This window comes from Lissotriton helveticus, chromosome 8 (assembly GCF_964261635.1).
Source record: "Lissotriton helveticus chromosome 8, aLisHel1.1, whole genome shotgun sequence".
Lineage (NCBI taxonomy): Eukaryota > Metazoa > Chordata > Amphibia > Caudata > Salamandridae > Lissotriton > Lissotriton helveticus.
The window spans coordinates 225,029,576-225,052,705 of record NC_136069.1 but is presented as its reverse complement, the minus strand read 5'-3'; the positions used below and the strand labels follow the sequence as shown (position 1 = coordinate 225,052,705).

At 44.5% G+C, this 23,130-nt stretch overlaps 1 protein-coding gene across 2 annotated transcripts in view; it reads right to left on the bottom strand.

Moving 5' to 3' along the window:
- Window positions 1–23,130, bottom strand: part of HEPHL1 (hephaestin like 1) — a 367,396-nt gene that overhangs the window by 273,001 nt on the left and 71,265 nt on the right. For both annotated transcript variants that reach the window (XM_078656967.1, XM_078656968.1), the window contains exon 3: window positions 9,449–9,661. In XM_078656967.1, coding sequence (XP_078513093.1) covers window positions 9,449–9,661 — 213 coding nt within the window. The remainder of the gene's footprint in view (window positions 1–9,448; window positions 9,662–23,130) is intronic.

Below are 23,130 nucleotides of genomic sequence, written 5' to 3'. Positions count from 1 at the left end.
CCTCAGGCTGAATCCCTGCTGTGCCAGTGCTCCGCGTCAATCAGCGACTAGCGTCCTCCTACCCCACCCTTTTACAACCCGACAGAGGATGTGTTCAGGTCACCAACCTAATCTGACACCACCTCGCCCTGTGATGATTAGTGGAAGGGTGGGTTCAGAGGCTGCAGGCTGCAAGGTGAGCTTTGGAGTCTAGGCAGTTTATTCATCACAAATTATGTTGACACAGTGCAGATTCACGGTTCATCTTCCTGAGCTATCATTAGAGAGTGTCACCTCATTGGAGGGGATTGTACTACGAAACAGTGTTCCTTCCTGTAGTGGGAGTCCATCGAACGTGAGAGCGCAGAGCAGGAGAACATTTAAAGTGCAGCAAGTATTGAGACTGCTGCAAAACTCAGAGAAGCATGCCACAAAGTGCGCACTATGAAAAAAAGCTGCCTTGCCCATAAGGCCTCTCTATGGTGTGAACCCTAGCTACCTGGCAGAAATGTTTTTGTTCTACTGTCGAAGCAGACTACTTAGATCTGAGGGTAAAGGGCTGCTTGTGGTCTCCCGCAACAGGAAATTATGAACAGGAGGATAAACGTTTGCCTACTTTGCTCTGAAATATTTGAACACTCTGCCCGAGGACCTGCGCAAATGCCCCAATCGTTTTCGATTCAGGAAACTCCCAAAGACTGAATTATTCCGGAACTGATTTTGCCTGACCTGTTTCTTGTCTCCTCTGCAGCGCAGAGATACCCCTTCAGGGGTCATTCCAGCGTTTTATAATTCCCATACAGTACAATACAATATCAACAGCAGTTTTCAGTGCTGCACGAGCCTCTTCTGTGCATGTAGTATAGTAGATACAAGTCAGTGTAACAATCTGACAAGAAACAGAATGTTGTTTCCTATAGAAATGACATGTAATAATTCGTGACAGAGTGTCTCGCCCTAAGGCGATGCCATCCATGCCTGGTCACGTTACAGTTCTTTTGTTGCAAGCAACAAACCGACTTTTAAAAAGGTAACAGTTGCAAGACCACAGATTTCTCAGGAGCACATTTTGATTTTGGCAATTTACGAAAATATATTTGGTGAATTTAACATTTCGCTACATTTGATTATGTTATGGCTGCCTAATCACATTCCTTACTTCTCTTAACAGCACTTAGACTTTTTTCTACTTTTGCGACAGACAACTATTTCTGCATTTCCGAGGTTTTAACATACTCATGTAACTCCTTAGATAAAGTTGATAGGATCTCATATATACCTGAGAAGAGCCCTTATGTGTCACAGTTTGAGGGGACCCTGGCTTTTTAACACACAATTTCGGATTTTGAGTCCAACACTTCAGATGGTTGTATCCAAAATACCAGAAAGCTGCTTTCTTTTGATTGAAAACTTAGGGCTGTTTGAAGGTGTCATGTGGCAATTTGCCTCGTATATAGCTGTGCTCCCAACAACTCGCCTGATTAGTGCCTTAGTTCAAATTGCCTGTTGTTGGATATGATTTTTTGTGTGTGGTGTACGCTCAGATTTTTGCCATGATCGTGTATTTGCTGGCTGTAAAACTCTGTGAACTGTACCCCTGCTAAACAGTGGTAAGGTGCCTCTGCTCCCCCTTTCAACATGATGGAATTGGCCTACCTCTGAATGGCATATTTAACTTACCTACAAGTTCAGAGTATATGGGATAAGGTTCATTATGTGTGCATTTCTTTGGGGCATGTGTATGAGTCTTGTGCTACACCTCTCTGCAAAGGCAACGGAGACATAGCACACATGGGGCCATATTATGGAAAGTGCCCCTTTGGCACAACAGATGTGTGTGTCCACTTTGCGCCCCTCAGGTCACTTTAGTATTACAGAAAGCACCAAGGCTGCTTATGAGGCCCTTTCTGTAATGCACTATATATGCGCCAGTGCTATCACCAGAGGGTGTTCCGTCACTTTAATGGAGGTGTGGCCCCATGCAAATGAGGGAATCCCTTTGCCTCTGCACCCGCAGCGTATAAGGTGGCTGCAGAGGCAATTAAGCTGTCAGGAGGCCCACTGACAGTGAGCCACCTTAAATGTGGTGCACCGTCAGTGTGCCCCCTAATGGCAGCCCTCTGGAGGGGGTCCTATGGACCCCGCAGACATCCACTTGCAAGCATGTGTTGTCACTTACTGCACCCGCCTGCAAAGGATCTCTCTCCCCTCTAAAAACGGCAGGCAGGTTTTATTATTTATTTTTAGTGTTTTCTATAGCGCGAACATGACCCTGCACAGGGTATCAGAGCGCTTTACAATAGCATATAAACAACATTCTTAACTTTACATGTTACTAGCCATAGGTGATTACGTATTAGCAAATCCGTAAGAGCTAACATAACCAAAAAGTTCACATATAGATTTCTATAAAGTCTTTGGAACTTAAATGAGATAAAAACTAGTATAACATTTCAACCTAGTACAGTGAGTTGCTTGTGTGGAAATTCTACCAGCCAGGCCGAATGAAATAAAAGAAGTACAGTTATAAGGGTTTAAGGGAGAAATTTCCTCATATAAAACGATTTTGCTTCCTTTTTAAATTTTGCGATGGTTGGAATTCTTCTCAACTCCGGGGGGAGGGCGTTCCAAATTCTCGGTGCCGCCCCTGAGAATGCTCGGTCATAAGGTTGCTGCCTGCATAGTGAAACACAAAGTGTACGTTTCAAAGCCACTCTGTTTTCCACTTTAATGCACTGATCCCAGAGCTGCATGACTTCGTGGCTGCCCTAGGGGCAGCACATTTAATGTGATAGGGTGTACTGTCCCTGTCTGCGCCCAGTGCACCTGTTTTAAGGTGAGCTGTGGCATAAACAGGGGAAGTGCACCCTATGTGCAAAAGAACCCTGGAGTGCAAAATGATGTTTCTTTTAGCATAATTCTAAACCTGGTGTTTCTTATAATACATGTTTTTATAATGTTCTTTTACAAAGAGGGTGGAACTGAAGGACCTATAAAAAAAAGGGGCATAAACAGCACATTTACCCCCCCAGGCTCACTCATTAAAAGAAAAATGATGGTTTAATTTCATGCCTCACCACTTTCAAACTTCATCAACGACCAATGCTGCTCAGAACCATAAACAAACAAAAAAAAATCTCAGAATGGGCAACCCTGTGAGGAGACCGGTTTAGTGGACTGTGAGCATAAAAACACCATAAAGGGACCTGCACAGCTGATCAAAGATACCAGATTACTAAAAACCATAACATGTGAGCCTATCTCATCCACTTCCTCATTCTTTACACTGCTAAGCACTGCCTCCAAAAAGCCAATACCAACCCAGTGGTCCTCACTCATGAAACGGAAACATTTACCACATAATTTCAAAACAAAGACAACACCCTTCCAATCACACACACTACATAGCATGCTACCCATATAAGCAAGTGCTTAAGCACCCAACAAAGGGGTAGTTGGTGCTACTCTATGGGTACAGTAGAATACGATCTGACTAGCAGGGAATAGACCAATCAGTTGATGTCAAGCAAACTGAAAATATGCTCTGTTAAATTGCCATATTTAATCTGGAGTTTCCCCCGTTTAGGTACAGAGATGCTGGGCACTCAGATCCTGTAAAATCTCTCCACAGGCCCACCGGAACGTGCCATCCTGTGGCTCAGCCTCTTGATAGAGTTGGTGGTGTTGATTGGGGCTAATAGCAACCAATTCTGCTATCCCCGTACCGTTTTACCACACTATAGTGACTGTGGCATCCCCGACCTCAGTGACCTGCAGCTGGCCCATCAGCTGGGGCACTTCCGCCACACACAACTTCGAGGCCCATCGCACCAACTGCTCCCACTAGCACACAAAGCGGAGACTCAATGGATCGTACCAGGCGATTTCAACTGCACACTCAGACCGCTCCCGCACCCCTCACCCAATTGCCACGCACACCTCCCCACACGCAAGCAGCATTCCTCCAGGAGTGAGCCAACCAATGGGCATTGATCGAAGCATGGCGGTCGAGTCATACTGGCGAGCGCTTCTACTGACAGTGCATGACCTCTATGTGCATCTTGATCGGTTCATCCTGTCGACCACTCTCCTACATGCTGTATGCCTGGCAGATTATTGGGCTGCATACTTTCTGACCACTATCCACAGACAGTGGACCTCTCCTGGGGCACTCTGTCTGCGCTTACATGGTGCCTGCCAAAGGAAACTCTGGAGGACCCCTCCATTCAGGCCTCAACTGCTCAAAACATCACTCAACATGTTTTCTACTAATAGCGGTCCGGTGTCCTCGCTCACTATTGAGTGGACACCTTTAAGGTGGTCACGCGCAGGCATTGCATCCAAGAAACATCTGGAGACTGCAAAAGACTAGACCAGGAAATAACTTAGGCTGAACGTCTGATTTCTGGCCTGAATAAGACGGTGGTACTTGACATTTCCAGAAGGGTGCCACTTTCGGATGCCAAGACCCAATATACCATAATTCTTGACCAGCTGCGTTGCTTTAAATTTAAGGAGTTAGGGCTAAAATGCACTGGAAGGGAGATAAATCGGTTAGGCTCTTGGCTTGGTGGGTCCGCCAGGATTCCCAGTCCAGGTTCATTCTGGAGATCACCTCGCCCACGTGGGCTGCACTTCGCACCCAGCAGACCCTTCTGGAAGCTTTCTTTACATACATATTCCACAGTCTACACTGCGACCCCAAGTCCCCAGGGAACGAGATTAGCTTCTTTCTCTCCGAGTGATCCCTCCTGAGCGCGCACTCGAATCTGCCATGAGGAATTGGATGATCCCTTAACCATCCAAGAGATTAAACAAGCTATTTGCACGTTAGCCAGGGACAAAACACCCAGCCTCAATGGCCTTTCAGTTGAATATTACAGTACTTTTTTCTCCCTTTTTGACCCTCGCCTGGCCGAGGTCTACAATGATGCCTTATGTACTAAGAGGCTGCCTCCTTCTCTGTGTGAATCCGTCCTGACCTCACTCCCAAAGCCTCACCATGAACCGCCCCTTCTTGCGGCCTATAGTCCCATTCCTATACGGGCATGGATTATAGATTTCTGGAAAAGATACTTGTTGAGCACTTTGCCTAGCTCCTGCCAAACCTACTCGACCCTGATCAAAATGACTTCGTCCCAGGGTGGAGCACCTCTCATAACATGTGACACCTTAATGGACCAGGCCCCCTGCCGATTCCCCTATGTTGCTTGACGTATTCTTGATTTAGAGAATGCTTTTAACACTCTGGATTGGGACTTCCTCTTCCAAGCACTGTCCACATTTGGAGTGGGTGAGCGCCTTCAGTCACACACTTGATTACTATAAACTGCTTCCCGATCTAGAGTTAGCTTGGGCTGCTTGGTCTTTCCAGATTTTTCAGTGAAGAGGGGTACCAGACAGGGCTGTCCCATCTCTCCACTACTGTTTGCACTTGCAGGGGAGCTTTTGGCCTCCCGACTCCATTTGGAGGGTGGGGCATGGGGTATTCCTCCCAGCAGCGTGACCCACGCAGTTTCTCTTTACACAGACGATCTACTACTCTACATCAGAGACATTCACACAGATCACTCCTGTATTCATACCACATTGACTTCCTTCGTGCATATTTCCTGATTTGAGGTGAGTTGGTCAAAATCCTGTGCATTTCCCATGGGAGAGTCCCTGCCCCCAGGGAGGACACCAATTGGAGTGGAAAGGAGATGCAGTTCGTTATCTAGGGATCCGCTTGTGCCACTCTCCAATGGATTTTTTTTAAGGTAACCTGCCAAGGTTACCTTCAAAAAGATCCATAGCCATAAAGTCCGAGGTCCAACTACCTGGTTTGGTGGCTTAGTGGACTAATGCGTCTACTATAGGGGCCTGTGTTCGAACTCATGGTCACAGGTAAAAATCCCGGCGGGTCCACTCAGCCTTTCATCCTTCTGAGGTCAACAAAATGAGTACCATTGAGTTTGTTAACAATAAGCATCTGTTATTCAGCGCCAAGATACCCTTCTGGATGAATGTGCTTTACAAATGCACGTTTATTTTGGAAATCACTCCCACTAGCCGTAAGGGGCAAAATCGCCCAATCTAAAATGATCTTGCTCCCCCACCTTTTTTATAATTTTACCAATCTTTCAGATCCCCCACCCCCGCAGATGTTTTCACTATTTGGATGCTCTACTGCGGGAGCTTATCTGGAATAACAAGCGCCACAAATTGCAGCTGCCCATTGAGAGGGGCGGTCTAGGCACACCTTTGTTTGAGGGTTACTATATAGCAGCCCAGCTTCAGTGGTTATCTCAGTGGTTGGTGCAGCACAACCTATCAGAAACTGATGCAAACACTGGGTCCCTCACCCTCTTAGATCTCCAGAGCTTCTTACTGCCTAAGGCAGCCCACCTTGACCAGCACTTACCACGCTTGGTGAGCACAGCATACAAATCTGCTCAAAGGATGCTGGCCCTTACAAGCCATGTAGTCCCATACGCCCTGGCCTCCCCCTGCATGATCTCCTACGTTTTCCTGGCTCTTGCTTAACCAGGGATCTTATGCCCGGGCACAATAGTTCTCTCACAATGGTGGGAAACTTGTTCCTCGATGGCCTGCTTCTTCCCATCAGCCGCCCAATTAATGACTTCACTCTTCCAGGAGTTAATTTTTTACAGTACCACTAGATATAGCAGAACCTTTATAGCCAATGGTCCATAGTAGACACAGAACCTCCCACACACACAGTTGGTCAGACTTCATTCACTATGGAGACGGTTTGCCAACTTATCACACAACTCTTCAGAGCTATGAGGCTATGAGCCTTGCTCACCTTCTTCCGAGACAAATGGGATAGGGATATGGGCTGGGCACGCCATGATTCTGAATGCGACAGAGACCTCGAATTCCCGCAAAAAGTCTCCTGTTATGCCCGGTATCAAAGCATAAATTTGCCATACTCCATAGGGCATACCTCACACCATACCAGGTAAAGTGTTATTTTCCCATGGCCTGGCTTGGCTACCCACGCTTCCGGGAATTCTCGGCTGATCTCCAGCACATGCTCTGGTCCTGCCCTCCCTCTCTCAGTGCTGGCAAGCTATGCACAACACACTCCAAGAGACGACAGAACTCCTGGAAATAGACACTTTGGAAGCCTGCACCATAGGCATCGATAAACAGTGTATGGAAGTGGTGGGGGGGGGGGGCACTTTGCAAGTCAAGGTTTACTCCTTTTTAAGCACGCAATTACCCTTAAAAAGCATTCCTCTCAGCCTCCAGGATTGGTGCCATAGCATGGGGGTGTACAACGGTGGGGACAGGCCAAGAGCGAGGCGCTACGGCTTGAGGGGGTTTGGCGGATCCGTAGGCAGCCCATCTTCCAGGGGTGGGATGCCCTTCGTGAGCATTTTGTCACCTTTACTAGGGATGACACACTACCTCATGAACTATGTATTGTGCTCCCCAAGTGCTGAAACTTCCTCTTCCCTGACCGAGCCCCCTTGACATGCCCAACCCTCCTCCTTTTACCCCTAATTGTACCTCTGATCATGTGGCCCAGCCCTATAGGTTCCTTGTGCCTTTATTTAGTCCTCATCCTACCTTCAACAACGTCCTGGTTCTCAACCCCTCCCCATTCCCTTACTTGCCTTCTCTACCTCGTTGTTGACACGAGTTTTGCTTTGTGGGCATTCTCTGCTGATACATTGTACATCTTGCTCAGTCAAGTGTTATGAAACTCAATAAAAATACAAAAGTATATGTTATGTTATGTTATGTTATCATAAGCTTATAAAGCGCCTTATCACCCAGGGGTATCTAAGCGCTATCAGCGGACACACAACACCAGTGAAGCACACAGCTACCCGATCAGAGAGGCCCCCAAGCCTCCAGGAAAAGCACAGTTTTCAGATTCTTCCTAAAAGGGAGAAGATTGGTTTCTTTCCTGAGGCTAGCTGGAAGGTGATTCCATGCCTGAGGAACAGAATTAGAGAAGGCTCTACCACCCTTGGACGTGAGGTTGAACCGGGGGCAAACCAGATTACATGCCTCAGCGGATCGCAAGGTCCTGCTTGGCACGTAGGTAGTAAGTCGTTCCTTGATATAGCTTGGAGCCGAGCCATACATGGCCTTATGTACAATACAGAGGCTCTTAAATTTTGCTCTCTGGGCAATTGGCAACCAATGAAGCTCCTGTAATAGGAGCGTGGCCCGAGTTCGCCTGGGTTTGTTGAAAATAAGTCTGGCGGCATCGTTCATTCCAACTTGTAGCCTATCTAAGAGATGTTTTGGTAGGCCATAGTATAAAGAGTTCCCGTAGTCCAGGCGTGCCAGTATCAGGGCAGAGACCGCCAGCCTAAGGGTTGAGAATGATAGCAGGAAGGATAGTTTCCGAAGCTGGCGCAATAGGCTGACGCATGTGCCCACCACCGCCGACACCTGCTGAGTCATGGACAGTAGGGCATCAATTCTGATGCCCAAACTTTTTACTACCACTGCTGGTTCTGGGAAGGGTCCCAGTTCCGCCGGCCGGAACAGATCACTCCATGGGCTTGCAGCTGTCGTGACTGCCAGGACTTCGGTTTTCTCCGGATTGATTTTCAAAAAATTATCCGACATCCAGTTGATGGTAAACTTGAGAATGTCTTGCATCCTCAAGTGAGCTGTAGATGAGTGCTCAATCTGGATCAAGATTTGAGTATCGTCGGCATAATTGTAAACCCTGCAGTCCAGCTGGTTCAGTGTGGCTATCGGCGGCTGTAGATAGATATTAAAGAGCAGGGGTGAAAGGGCTGACCCCTGGGGCACACCACAGGTCAGCTTGGCTGGTTCGGACACTAAATCCGCTAGTTGGACTCGCTGTGATCGATCTCCAAGAAAGGAAGTCAGCCAGGCCAAGACCGTGCCCTGTATCCCTAGGTCCTTAATCGGCGATAATTCTGATCTTTCTCCCCAGTGGGGCAAGGCTCCCATCTTTCTGTCTTTTCTCTTCCGAGGTTGGGGATTTCTTTCCAAAATGAATATTCTGGATCTAGTTTATTAATTTCACCAACAGCTCTCATACACAGGTGAACCAATTCGAGTAGAGAGGAAGGGCAGGGTGCGATAATCATAGGTGTGCTAGGCCAAGAGAGCAATCAGGACAACAAGCACAACGACCAAAAACCAAATGTTGACTCTCTTGAGTGCTTACGTTGCTGTTACACCAGCACGGAGTACGATCATATAGACCTAATGCTTGCTACTTTCAACATATTTTTCTTGAGCAGTCCTGCACCTTAAAACCTCTCTTCAAATCCAGCACTAGGCTTCACACATTACCTAGAAGTACTTTTACTTGGGCCTACATTACCAGCTAGTAACTTTCCCTAGCTAAATTGGCACCGAACAACTTCAGCTCATTATTTCTAAAAGTTAGATGTGATGTGGCAATAAGAATACAAATAAATAAATAAGTAAAGTAGTACATTTGCAAATTAAATAAAATACTTACCCTTTTTACAAGTAAGCAGGGCTCCTATTAATCCAGATGCAATATCCCTGGGTGCATCGATGTGGGAGTGGTAGATCCATGTCAGGCAGCTGGGGTCATCAGCAGTGGGAGCATACTGTTCCTTCACTATCCATACATAGGTGTGATTCCCTCCAGGAGGAACAAAATCATCCTTTTTGTTGCTCCCACTGGTTTTATCTGGGTAAAGGGCGCCTGAAATGTGAAACATACGTAAGGGTGGGAGATAGACCATTTAACAATCACAGCTAATGCAGACACCCAACCAGAGGGTTAGGGAGTCTGACTTTCCTGTAGATAGAATAGATCATATACAAAAAAAGTAAAATAATGAAAAATAATAATGTCAGCAATAGTTACCGATTCACACAAATGGCACTGGAGCAGTATCTTGGAATGCGGCTGAGTGTAAGTTGTATACTGCAAGAGAATTATCATTCTGGCAAATCTATCAAATACAAAATGTGACACTGGGTGCCATTGTCCTTCCCGCCTATTAAAGAAACAGAAGCCACATGATAGAGGCGGGACTTCAAACCAGGCGTTACACATTCCTTCTTGCTGCTCCCAAGCATTTGGGTCATGCTTCTCTTAGATCATGTGAGACTGGAACTAGAGAAGTTTATAAACATATGGATTGAGAATTCCTCTGTCACTCATAAGGGCCAGCTTTAGTGTCAGTGGCGCCAGGTGCGACTGTTTGTTGGCACCCCCGTCCTCCGTGGTGGAGGTGGTGACCACCTCAACCACGAATTCCCTCACCACCACCTTTTAACTGTTCTCCTCAAGTCTCTTTAACCGCTCTCTTTCAGATGCATTTGGTTAGTTATATAGAGCCCCTTATACCAGTGTAGGGTGTCATGGCATTTTGCATCACACACACATTACACAGAGACAATTAATCATACATGTGTAAATTAGTGTATAGGAAATGTTACATAAGACAGAAGACTACAGGTTGTAGGAGCACATGTCATCCATACTGGTAGGCAGTATAGTTTAAGAGTGCTTGGTCTGAAAAAGACACAAACTCAGAATTGAAAACGGGACACCATAGTTGAGGGTTCTCTTCAATAATAAGAATCGATTTCTACCCAAATTAACACTTTTTGCAACATTAATCTATGCTCTAATTTATATATTGCAGCGTCCATGCAGTTCTTTTATAACAGATAGTAATTCACTGTTTTGTATTACGATTTTAACTTATAAACTGCAAATAACAGGATGTCTCTTAGAAAAGCAGTAACCCACTGACCTATTTGCATTATATGCACTTTGTGATCTGCATGGTACATGCTCTTTGTATCAGGCATATTGTAGTGTAGTTTCTATATTCCCAATAGGCCCTGCGCATTGGAATAATATACACTATAGATTTGACATAGGACTGAGGTCAGTATGTTCTATTGAGTATACTAAACTTAATTGTGAGTGCCAGCTAGCTCAGAGGTCATTAGAAACGTTATCGAATACACAAGAAGGGATTTGTTTCTGACAACTGCATAAACATGACAACTTTGTTTCCCAAAGAATAAAAACATATCTTCAGAGTCGTGAAAACAATAAATAACTATTTTACTCAGTCATTCATGCATGCATCATTTCTACAAAGTTGCATAGAAAATAGAGAGGCGGGCGTTTCAATAACAGGCAGTTTATTGAACAGTCTTCTTTCTCATGCAAGAGAGGTGAACTGCTACAATCGTTAAACAGAATGCAAAGTATAATGCGTACAGCGTAAACAGTAATATAAAATAATACTGTAATAGCATTGTCTGGTGCTATGACATATACAAATACATACATAAATTACACGGGCTAAAAATACTCAACTGGTGCTTCTAAAATGCGCCTACCCCAATGTACCTAACCTAGGTCTAGTGCGAGGGAAGAAGTAAGTGTGGTCTTTAGCATAGGTTTAGTTTTGCCAAGAGTTGCCAAAGGTTTCTTTAGGTTCTAATCAGTTCCATACCTTTAGAATGAGAGGGGTTGGTATCTCCTTCACAGACTCGTTTTCCAAACACCCCGCAAGGGGAGTCAGAAACACTGGAGCTGGATTTCTCGGCAGAGGAGGACAGCTTCTGATGAGTGCGTCAGCTGGAGAGTTGGCTTCCTTCGGCCCTTGCTGTAACGAGCTGTTTTGTGCAAGTAGGTAGTTGAACTGCACCGAACCACACCGTGCTTTGCCACAGCAACTGAAGCTATATTTATACCTAGAAGGTTTTTAGGGATGCCTGCTTTGACGTAAAGTCGGGCATATGAACGTCATGAATGAACCCCTAAGGAATAGATGTTCAAGCATAATAACTGAGTTCTAGGAGAAATCAATATTCAAGCAAGGTGAAGTCCCTAATGGCTTAAGCGTCTGGTTTTCCAAGAAATCGTTGTGACGTAGATGAATGAATGGAAGTAGCCATGCCTGTATTTGGGCAGCATGGGCTATGCCTAAATAAGGACTGGATTTCTATGCCTATATAAGGGCAACGCGAATTGTACCTAAAAAGGGCATGAATCGGGAAATTCAATCGGAACCTAAAATCGCACACAACAATATTAACCCTTTGTGCTATTCAATGATCTATCAAAACCTCAATTAGACAAAACTCCGATCTCTCTCCAGGAAGAACATTAATCGCCAGAGTTATTTTGACATTTTTATTGTTACCTGGAAATTTCTGGAGGTAAGGATCACGGCAGCAGGGGCTTTTAATACCAAAATAAACTTGCAAACACTGTGCTCCCTGAAGTCAGCAGCACCCGGTGCGTGGGCACCGGATGCAACGTCCTAGAGCCGGCTTTGAGAGAGAAGTTCATACTCGTGCTGTCAGTTGCAGTGTTTTGCTAATGGAAGTCTCTTCAGTTCTGTAACTTTCCAGTTTATGCATAGTTCCATTAGGATCACACAAAGGAATCAGAATGATAGTAGTGGGAATCATTTAACAATGCACAGAATGCCAACTATTGCCCTTTTTCACGCACACAGGGATGTAAGATTGGTGCACGGATTCTCTTGCATGTAGCTTCAATATCTTACCTATGTGGTTGCCTCAAAGCACAGGAGCGTCTTTTAGATCAGAGAGTGGAGTAATTAGAGCCCATGTCAGTGAAGCATAAAGTTTATCAACTTTAAGAATGATGTTAATCAAATCCCCACACTATAATATGAAATTAAAAAACAAGTGTTGTTGCCCAATTACAGCTGAATCACTGACAAACACATACTATCAATAAAAATACATACCTGTTTCCATGCCTTAAATAGTTAAGAATTCACGAATTTCCTGTACAAAACAGTTTAAAAAACAGAAGTACTAATGACATCAATGAAGCCAAGAGAAGGTGGGCTGCAGCAGCAGGCTGCGGCTTTTACTCACCCATTTGCCCGAGCGAGCTTCTGGTTTGCACCAGCCTCAGACACTCAGGTTCCTAAGTTCAGGCAGAGTTTTACTGCTTAGGTCGCTCTAATACAAATCTGAAGTGTTCAATATTGTGAAGGATAGTTGCGACAGAAAAGTTCTCTTCATGGTTAAGGACTTCTCTGCATGGTTAAGGACATGTACCCATGCCCTGAGTGCAAAACTGCGTGTGCGCCATGACATAGGCCTTTCTCATGGATTATGATTTTGTTGGACCAGGAGGGCCTCCAAAGCACTACCTCCATTGTATTGTATTGTATTGTTGTAATCGCAATTATATAGTGCTTACTAACCCTGAAGATGCGTCAAAGTGATTTTCAGCACGTAACACGCTACTTTGGAACCCAAAAGGATTAGTGGTAGATTAGTGTAGGGAAATATGAGTTAATTTGAGTGGTGGACATGTAACTCTGTTAGTTGGATTGAAAAGGATAATGAGGGGAAAGGGGCAATAGAGGAGGGAAGAGTCTATAAAGTGTTTATTGGGAGACCATAGTAGTAAGATGAGGTTTGAGATGAGTAAAAGGAGAGATGGAGAGAAGAATCTCTAGAAATGGATTAGGGAGATCATAGTAATAAAATTAGTTTTGGGATGAGTCAAAGGAGGGATAGGTGAAGGAAGAATTTAGAAGGGTTGTTTGGGAGATCATAGTATTAGCATGAGCTTTGGGGTGATCCAAGGAGGGATAGAGGAGGGAAGAGTCTAGAAAGGGTTATTTTGGAGATCATAATGAGGTTTGGTATGAGTCAGAGTGGAGGTAGAGGATATATTGAAAGAGGTATAGGGTGATATATAGGGTAGTGCATCTGAGTATAGAAGTAAAGTAATAGATACATAAGTAAATATTTACATCAAGAAATAAACATATCTAGATACCTACATATAATCCAATTAAATGTTTATATACACAGGATATGTGGTACATTTGTGTTTGAGTATGGTGGTTATATAGGAAAGAGACAACTCTTGAGTAGTCTTCTGAAAATAAGATAGTTATTTATGGATCTAATGTTTGGGGGTAATAAATTCCATAGTATGGCTGCTTGAACAGGGAAAGATATGCCAACTATGTTATTTCTCTTGTATGGTGGGATTTTAAGGCGAGGTACCAAACTGGAGCGGAGGTTCCTTTGTTGAATGTATATGGTAATTGTATTCCTGATGAATTTGAGTAAGTTATCTGATGTATTTGATCACTGCAGGGGCTGACTGTTGTGTCACTAACATCTGACCTTCCCAGTGTGCTTAAAGCTTGACCTTAATGGTCATGAAGGCTTCCTTCAGTGAGCGGATCAAGTAAACAAAACTAAAAAAATTGTACAAAGCCATCACGATAAACAGATTCTTGAATAGCTTCACTGTTAAAGATCTAGTCTGAAATTATCCTGATGAAGAACTAGACTAGGTCTAGATCTGTGACTGGAGTGAATGTTTTGCCATTGTGCAACATTCCGTCCATCATCTTGTGTGTTTTGCTGTTCACCCTATGTGGGAAGGGTATGCCCAGATGTGGGTCCTGTGCTCACTACACCACTGGAGTCAAGCTATCCTGGCTGAAGACGGCTGATAGTCATAAACCGGTCCTAGGGTGCTTGATTCCGGTCCAGGGAAGACATGGCTTGGCAGGTCGGGCTGGACTGTTCCCATGAGGCACAGGGTCAAGACTGATTTTCATATGGCCATGTCTGAACTGGGGTGGCTTGGTGAGCAAAATAACGATGGATTAAACGAAGATCTGTGACTAGGGGTGAATGTTTTGCCATTGTGCAACATTCCGTCTATCATCTTGTGTGTTTTGATGTCTCCTCCTACAACATCGGTAAAGTCAGTGAGAAATCTGGGGGTGAAGTTGGATGAGAACCTCTCAATGGAGGCACAGATTCAGACAGTGGTCGGCACATGTTTCGGCATGCTCAAGATGCTGAAGCAGTTTCTGCCTCTCTTGCCTATCACCCTCAGAAAAACGGTGGTCCAAGCCTTGATAATCTCCAAGTTAGACTACGTGAATGTACACTACCTAGGGCTACCAGAGTATTTACTGGCCAGACTGCAGGTGGCCCAGAACGCAGCAGCCAGAGCAATATTAATACTTGGCCCTAGAGTCCGCATGTCAACACAATTGAGATACTTGCATTGGCTCCCAGTCCGCTAGAAGATCCAATTTAAGACCTTGATTCTTGCTTTTAAGGCTCTCCATGGCAGTGGTGCTGGGTACATTGTGAAGAGAGTTCAATTCTACCACCCTCATCTAACACTTAAGTCCTCAGCACTTCAACTGGCACGAACCCCCAGATTTCTTTGAGCCCGAATTGGGGGATGCTCATTCCAGGTGCAAGCAGCGAAACTGTGGAATAATCTGCCGGTGGAAATAAGGATGGTGCCGGATCGTCTGGCATTAAGGAAATCCCTCAAAACGTGGCTGTTTCAGCTTTAATGCCCAGTTTAGCGGTCACTGCGGCACAGTGACTTCATTCATCACGTCCAGCGCCGGGACACTCAATTGAGTAGCTGCGAACTTTACAAGACCCATTTTAACATAACATAACTGTTCCCAAAGTTAAAAACCTAGGGATTGTGTTTGACAACAAACTGTTTGACAAACAGATAAACACAGTGACGTCCTCATCTTTACTAACTTTTAAGATCTTAAGAAAGATTCTTCCCTTCATTCCACTTGATCTAAGAAAACAAGTTACCGCCTTAATTTTTTTTAAGTTGGACTATTATAATGCCCTCTACTTTAACATGCGGAAGAGGCTTCTGAATAAATTACAGGTCTTGCAGAATGCTGCAGCATTTATGATGATGGGGATCCCTTAACATAAATTTGCCTATCATGCTCTTGTCCAACCTGATTTACTCCCGGTTCACAAACACTTTGACTTCAAGACCTAGTGTATTGCTTTCAAAGCCATACCGGGCATAGGACCAGATTATTTAAATAAAAGGTTTATCTGGTATGTCCCATCTAGGTCCCTGCGATCCTCCTCTCATCTAAATGTAGCCATTCCAACACTTAAGAGAGCTCATTGGGGTGGAAGAGGTTTTGTCTATGGCACTGCTAAGCGGTGGAACTCTCTGTCTTTACATTTGAAGAAATGCACCTCTCTATCATCCTTTAGAAAAAACCTCAAGACTGGGCTTTTTAATCACTATGTCAGATTTCTCTTTCTTATTTTTCTTGCTCCCCCTCTCTGTTTAAACTGGCAGCGCGATGATTTTTCATTAAATGAGCAGAGAGAAATAAAATACTTACTTTGGTTATAAAGTAAGGACTTGGCTGGAAATTGATTTATTGCTGCTGCTGAGGCAATTTATGAGTTATGAGCCATGTTCACTCATTTGTGTCCATACCTCCCCCTGAGGAAGCATTACGGTTCTTGTTCACATCTACCACTGAGAGTCAAAACTGGAGTGGGTACTTGGCCCAGTTGCTCTAGATCCATAGTAGGTCGGGCTCCGGGATATCAGGAGTAAAAGTCTTCAACCCCCATGGTTCGGCCCAGTAACCCCTGAATACCCTGTGGCCTTCTGAAAGGGATTTTGACAAGGATTTACCAAGACTAATTGAACTTAAACTTCCAAAATGCCTTCACTCCTCTACAATTAACTTTCCAATTTCTTCCTTGAGAAAATTGAAAATAGAACATCCTTTCTCGCTACCTCCCTCGATTTGAGAATTTGCCACTCCTGTTATCGCATCCTACACTAATGGACTTGGCTTTCCAGTTTATCTTCCCTCCATGATGACTGCCTCAGCTAAACTCTTGAATACTAAATCAGGCTCCAGACTGGCCCCTGCTCCGACAGAGGTCAGAGAACTTTCCCAACAGGAGTCATATGACTGTCTGTTTGGCTCCCCCTACCATCAGTCTTTGTAATTACTATCAAGAGAGTCATAATCCCTAGTGACTGCTTCTACAGTGTTAGATGAAGACTACTGTCTGGAGGGAGGTGTTGCCAGGTACAATTAAAATTCTTCATGGATGTGGTTCCAGGATAGGGGTTTTGAGTCAGATACCTAGATAGGACCATTCACAGAACAGCTTTAATGACCCTGAATCTGAACCAAAATCTAATGGAATCAAACCTTAAATGAAAGCTGCCCTGAGATGGTGAGAGGTGAACTTGATAACCAGAAGATTACTGGCGATCCACCAGGCTCCCACTTGGAGTGGCTGTCACAGAAAGCATAGTCCCTAAGGCTTTGACAGCAAATACATCAGGTAGCACTGAATGGCTCAGGAGCTTCTTGGGTGTGCACACTGAGTGTTTAAGGGTACCCTGCCTCTCTAGTTACCTGGCTGGGATATTCAACTGCAATACCAACATTCCTGCAGTTTAGAAACGTGTTGATTTAAGGGGTTCCTAACCCTACAGTATACAGGATAGTCACAATATTGGGTTTACAAGTGCAGAATTGCTGGAAACAGCATTTTGAAGTAATATACAGGATAGACCATCAAACTACTACATTCACTTTGCATTGTGACAATTAATGAGCAACTGATTAACCTAAAGACTTTGTAGTTCCTCAAACAAAAAGATGGATTTCTTCAAATGTCACAAATGCACAAATTGCCCTATTCTTGAAGGAAAAGGTTTACTGTGTGAGAGATTCCTCTGTCACCAGAAAGGTATGTGCTCTATAGCAGGAGGGACATTATTCAGTACATAGTTCAGATTCAATCAAAAAAATGTGTTGCACCCACAAAGACAATGCGTTGGCATCATTACTTTAACTTATTACATGAGACAAATATTACATTGAGTCTGGGTGGTAAGTAGGGCTGGGCGTAGTTTGAAAAGCAGCGCTTCGCAAAGCTATGCGAAGTGCACTTCGCACAATGCGAGCTACGCGTAGCACTACGCCAACAGCGTAGTAGCATGTACGCACTGTGCAAGATGTAGTTTTCAATGAGTGCACAGTGCGGACAAGCATCCGGCACTGTGCAATCATTGAAAACGGCATCTTGCACAGTGCGAGCTGTAGTTTTCTGCCGCTCGAGGAGATTTTTACTCGAGCGGCAGCTTTCTCAACGCGGACTGGTAGTTTCTCATTGCGAGCGGTCGCGAGCATACGCGACCACACGCGACCACTCGCAATGAGAAACCAGACCTCCCCGCGTTGAGAATCTCGCAGGGAGGTTTATTTTCCACGCTCTTGATCAGCAACTTGATGTTGCTGATCGCGAACGAGGAAAAAGCCTCGCCAGGATGTAATTTTGCTTGCTTGCAGTCGCCAACTTGATATTGAGGACCGCGAGCAAGCAAAAAATGACCGCTGCACTATGCTACGTGTGTTTGCACTGTGATACGTGCAGTTCGCGTAGTGCGAAGTTGCGCAAACTACGCGAGCGTAGCGTAGTGCTTTGCCCAGGCCTAGTGGTAAGTGTCTAAGACCCTCCAAGTACTTAGTTACGGGAAAGAGCATTTCGTTACTGAAGCAACCTTTGGATCTGAAAAAGAATTGTGTAACGTTTGGTAGTCATACTGATCTTTTGTCATCCATCCTCTTATTTCGATCACTGCCTACTAAGCGAGAGACCCTCTCCACTTAGTAGTTTACAGTGTGGTGATGGTAAGGGTTTCAACATAACAAAAATAGGAATTCTGATTCCCCTGTGACCTTAGGAACATCCGAAATCTCACTGCTGGGTTATTTTTACATTTAAGACCAACAAAATCCTTCTGCTGTTTGATGGGAGGCACCTCTTGGTGTGGCTGAGCTAGCACAAAATCCTGCTTTGCAGAGTGTAGCTTTAGGATTACCTCTACATGACCTGGACGCTTTAAGTCTTTTCTGCTCTTACCATTCTGGAAGTCTCAGTGGACTCTGAAACTCCACCCCACCCTATTGCAATGTCTTTATGAGGCGAGCATGGATGGAGGGGCTTTGCATTGGCCCAGCTGGCTTCCTTTCTGACCAGTCCTAAGCAGTCTCTGTTCCTGCTTTTACTGTACCCAGGCGATTAGTACAGCAGCCATTAGTTCTTCTACCTGAGCCACATTCTGCTCCGCATAATTTCTGCCTTGGCCCTTTCTATCCGTTCCTTTAGTTTAAACACGTTATTGCCCTATGGATAACGCCCGGTTGGTGGTCTTCATAAACAAGGATGCATCCCCCATGCAAGTTGGCATTCACAAAGGCTTTATCTTTATTGTCCAATGATGTTGCTCAACTCTTATAAACCTAATGGTATCCTCTTCTAAGGTGACTCCAACATTGCAAGGTCTGATTTTTGGCGGTACCATACCTGTTTCCATCAACCTGAACGCTCTTTTTGGTGTCTAACTTCTATCCTTTAAACACAAGTTCACCAAAATCACTTTTTATGTTTTTTGATGCATTTAGCTTTAGTTATACGGCAAATCCTCCCTCTGACATCCATCAACTGTTAAAAAGTCAGTTGTTCCAACATCAGACTGTCCAAAACCCTGTGGTCAGAGTCCTCATGCAAATATTCGGGCAGTCCCCTCCCTGGTCGACTCACCCTTGCTCCCTGTATATGAGGAACCTCTTCAATGTGTAACGTGCCATCCATGGTTTAGGATCTACTTTTATTCTGAATACTTTTCAGCCTCCTGAGCACCGACTCTAGCATTCCAATATTCCTTGCTCTTCAGCTGCCTTCTTGCTGAAGCTTCACAAGATGCGATGTAGAGGTCGAGCCTTTGTGTATCTCACTTCTAAAATTTGGCAATCTCCACCAAGTTTTCAAAACAAAGCTCGAAACCTGACAGCTTTAACATCTACTCTACACTATTAACTATTTCAGTGGTCTGCTGTATTAAGTTGCCCATCCTTCATTCATTCATTTATTCATTCATTCCTTGAACCTGCCCCATCGTCGCCAAGTGACTCTTATTTGGGGAGACCATTAATAGCTGTGGGGCGGCCCCAGACAGCCCCCTGACATGACTGGGACCTGGACCACCAGTCTTGCCTCAGAGTCTAGAGGGATAGATTAATTCATTATTCGATCGGCCGTGGCCCACCTTGCCCAAGATTTATCAGAAAACTCTGACCCTTCCTTGGAAGACTCCCATACTCTATTTTGGAGCGGCACTGCATGCCGGATCAAACTGTTTTGTGCGGGGTGGAACTCTTACGCTCTGAGAGTTACGCTTTTCCTACTAGCCCGCTCGCCACCTATACTAATAAACAGGACACAGTTGGGTCTGCCACAGCAATCCTCCACCAGCAATCAAAGGGATTTGTGAAGGTGTCCCTAACATGCCAGGGTGCAGATTGTACTGGTGGGGACCATTAAATGGTCTGTGCCATTGAGGCACTGGTGTGCCATGGAGCGGCCTACTGGGAATGCTGAACAGTACATGCACTTACCATTTTGGACCTCAGAACGAGAGGATCAATGATGTGGAGTGCTGAACAGGGCACGTCTCCCTCCAGTGGTTGCTGTGCTCTACCCTCCCCTCATACCTCCATTGCCTCTCTCGCAACCCATCCGGGAGTCAGGGATTTCGCCTATGACAGAGGGGCTTGGAAGCAGCCATACTAGAGTGGCCAGCTTGGGCACAGATTGAGGACATGCATGCCAGCCATCTTTGTGTGACATTTGTACTGTTGAACACTGAACACAAGTGGTCTACAATGTAAGGGTGAATAATATCACCCTGTCTCCCCTCTATTGCATTTACATTTCTTTATTAAGGTCCAGTACTAAACTGGAATGTCCCCAAGTGCTTTGTAAGTGATTCTGGGCACCTCTCCTTCACGTATTCGTATTGGTTGTCGTTAGAATTTGGCCAGCTGCCCAGTCAATGAGCTCTAAAATGGTCCTTGGTCTTGTGACCTTCTTTCTTCCCTGCTCCTTTTTGTTGTATTTTTATGATACATGTATGTATGTATGGTTCTCAGGCACTCAAACGTTACTGGATATTAATGGTTTTACTGTCTGTATTTGCATTTACTCTGCTTACTTCTATTGTAAAATTAGAAGAAATTACTTTGCAAAGAGTAACTCACGCCTGCTAAGAATGGGTGACCAAAACAAGCTTTGCAAAGTTTCCCCTTAGACAATACGTTTTTTCCTCCCATTCAAAATCACGTCCAAATGTCATCATCTCAGCCTTGGACCCCCAGTAACACTCTGAAATACTCTGTTGCTGCCACATATGGACTAGTACCCAACCCTTCTTCTACCAGTACAGAGATGGGGAATGAAGCAAAAGCAGTTTACCTCGAGAGCGTCTGCCTAGAAAACCCAGGTTGGATGTATTATATTGAACAGTCAACGTTAACTGGCATTTTTCGGTTCTGACAAGGACTGGAGGGGGGCGGAGGGGGGGTGTTGGAGAAACAATCCTCATCCTTGGGTAGTTCTTATATGGTCCCCAATCCCAGGGCCTGATGGTTGGATTGGGATTAAAAATCGACCCAGGCACGCTAAAAAAAAGTTTCCCACATTTGCATATTGCTTTTCCGCAAAACACTGCCTCTGAGAAATGTAATTAAAAAGGGGGGTTGCAAAAAAAATGCACAGATTAGTTTACACTTGTGAAACACACCTGAAAACAAGTGAGGCCACTTCTGCTCAGGCCCCCTGACCCCGCTCAGTATGCATATATTAATGGGCCGGCCCAGGGAGAGAAAGGGAGTGACATCTCTGCCAGTTGATAAAAGGTTGGCAATGGACACCTATCTGCCTCCAGAAAGGCCACTCAGGCACCCACTGGGTGGCTAGCAGTATCCAAACAACAAAGACACCGCCCAAAGCGGCCTCTCAGACTGCTCAAACAAGCATTTACAATGCAATAGGTCTCGCATTTACAAGAGTTTGAGCTGTTGTCATTGTAAATGACAATGCTTTTTATTTATGTGTTGTTTTCAAACGCATAATAAAAGCCATTGTCATTACAATGCCAATAGCTCAAACTCTCGGAAATGCGAGACCTATTGCATTGCAAATGCATGATATAAATTTTTTTTTAAGCGTTAGAAGAGAGGTGTCCTGTGTGCAACAGCAGGCAGGTCAAAGCTACATTCAAGTATTCCATCCATCACTTTTTATATACTTTAAGGAATTAAATAATGTCATCCAGGTAGAAATCGCTCTTAAAATGTTGTGCCCAATAGTATTAAAATATATATGATTAAAACGATATATTTGGAGAACATCAGCCTCATTGTTCTGCATCAGAGCCAATGAAGTGGAAAGGTCTAAATCCACATTCCTATGAGAAGACCCAAAGGAAAGTAATTACAGATGATGTGTAAGGAGAGTCATTCGAATCTATGAAAGATGCCAACATCTTGGAAGGAAAATGTTGCCCCACTGTAACCACTAGTTTGCAGCATATTTCGTTTTAGATTTTGCCGCACTGCCCAGCAAGAGAATTTTAACTTTTTTAAAGTCTCTGTTTTTCTGCTCCAGGCAAGTCTGGGAGGCAACAGTTTAGGGTCAAATTGTGTTTAAATTTGTATCAACTCGGTTCCAAATCGGGCATTCACGTTTGACCACAATGTGTGATCCTGGGCAGATAACTATGCTTGTAATAGCTACTGAAAAGAGGCTGGGGCGGGGTCGTTTACAAAGGGACTATCTCTTAAAGCGATCGTATGTTCCATGTAGTTTTGAGGCTGGTGCTCTATGAGACCTATGGTATACCCATTGTACACAGACTCTAACCCCCAGATTCATCAAAGTCATGTTTTGTGAGTCCTTAATAGCGAATTTTAAGGATTCGCTATTAAAGACTCGCAAAACGGGATGCATGTAGAAATCGCAATATTTTTAGCGATTTCTACTGCTTCCTTATTTGCGATTCGCTAATTGCTAATCGCAAATAAGGAATGGCTTTCCCATTCATTCCTATGGGCCTAAACGCCCATAGGAATGAATGGGGAGTCATTCCTTATTTGCGATTAGCAATTAGCGAATCGCAAATAAGGAAGCAATTTCAAGAGTGCCAGGGTGTCCAAAGGACACCCTGTTGCACCCCTGAAAAGGTAATGTACACTGGTGTTGTGCACACACATGTCCCAAGGACATGTGTGTGTGTAACATACAACTTAGAAAAATGCACTTAAGTTTTTACTATTTACCACGTAGTTAGACTTCGCGGTAAATAGCGACCCCAGATTGCGAATTCGCAATTTTTAAATGGTTCATGCATTGCATTTAAGGAATCTCAAATTGAGATTCTTAAATGCAAATAATCGCAATTTAGCGATTTCTAAAATTGCGATTTTTGCATTTGGGATGATGCATCCCAAATGC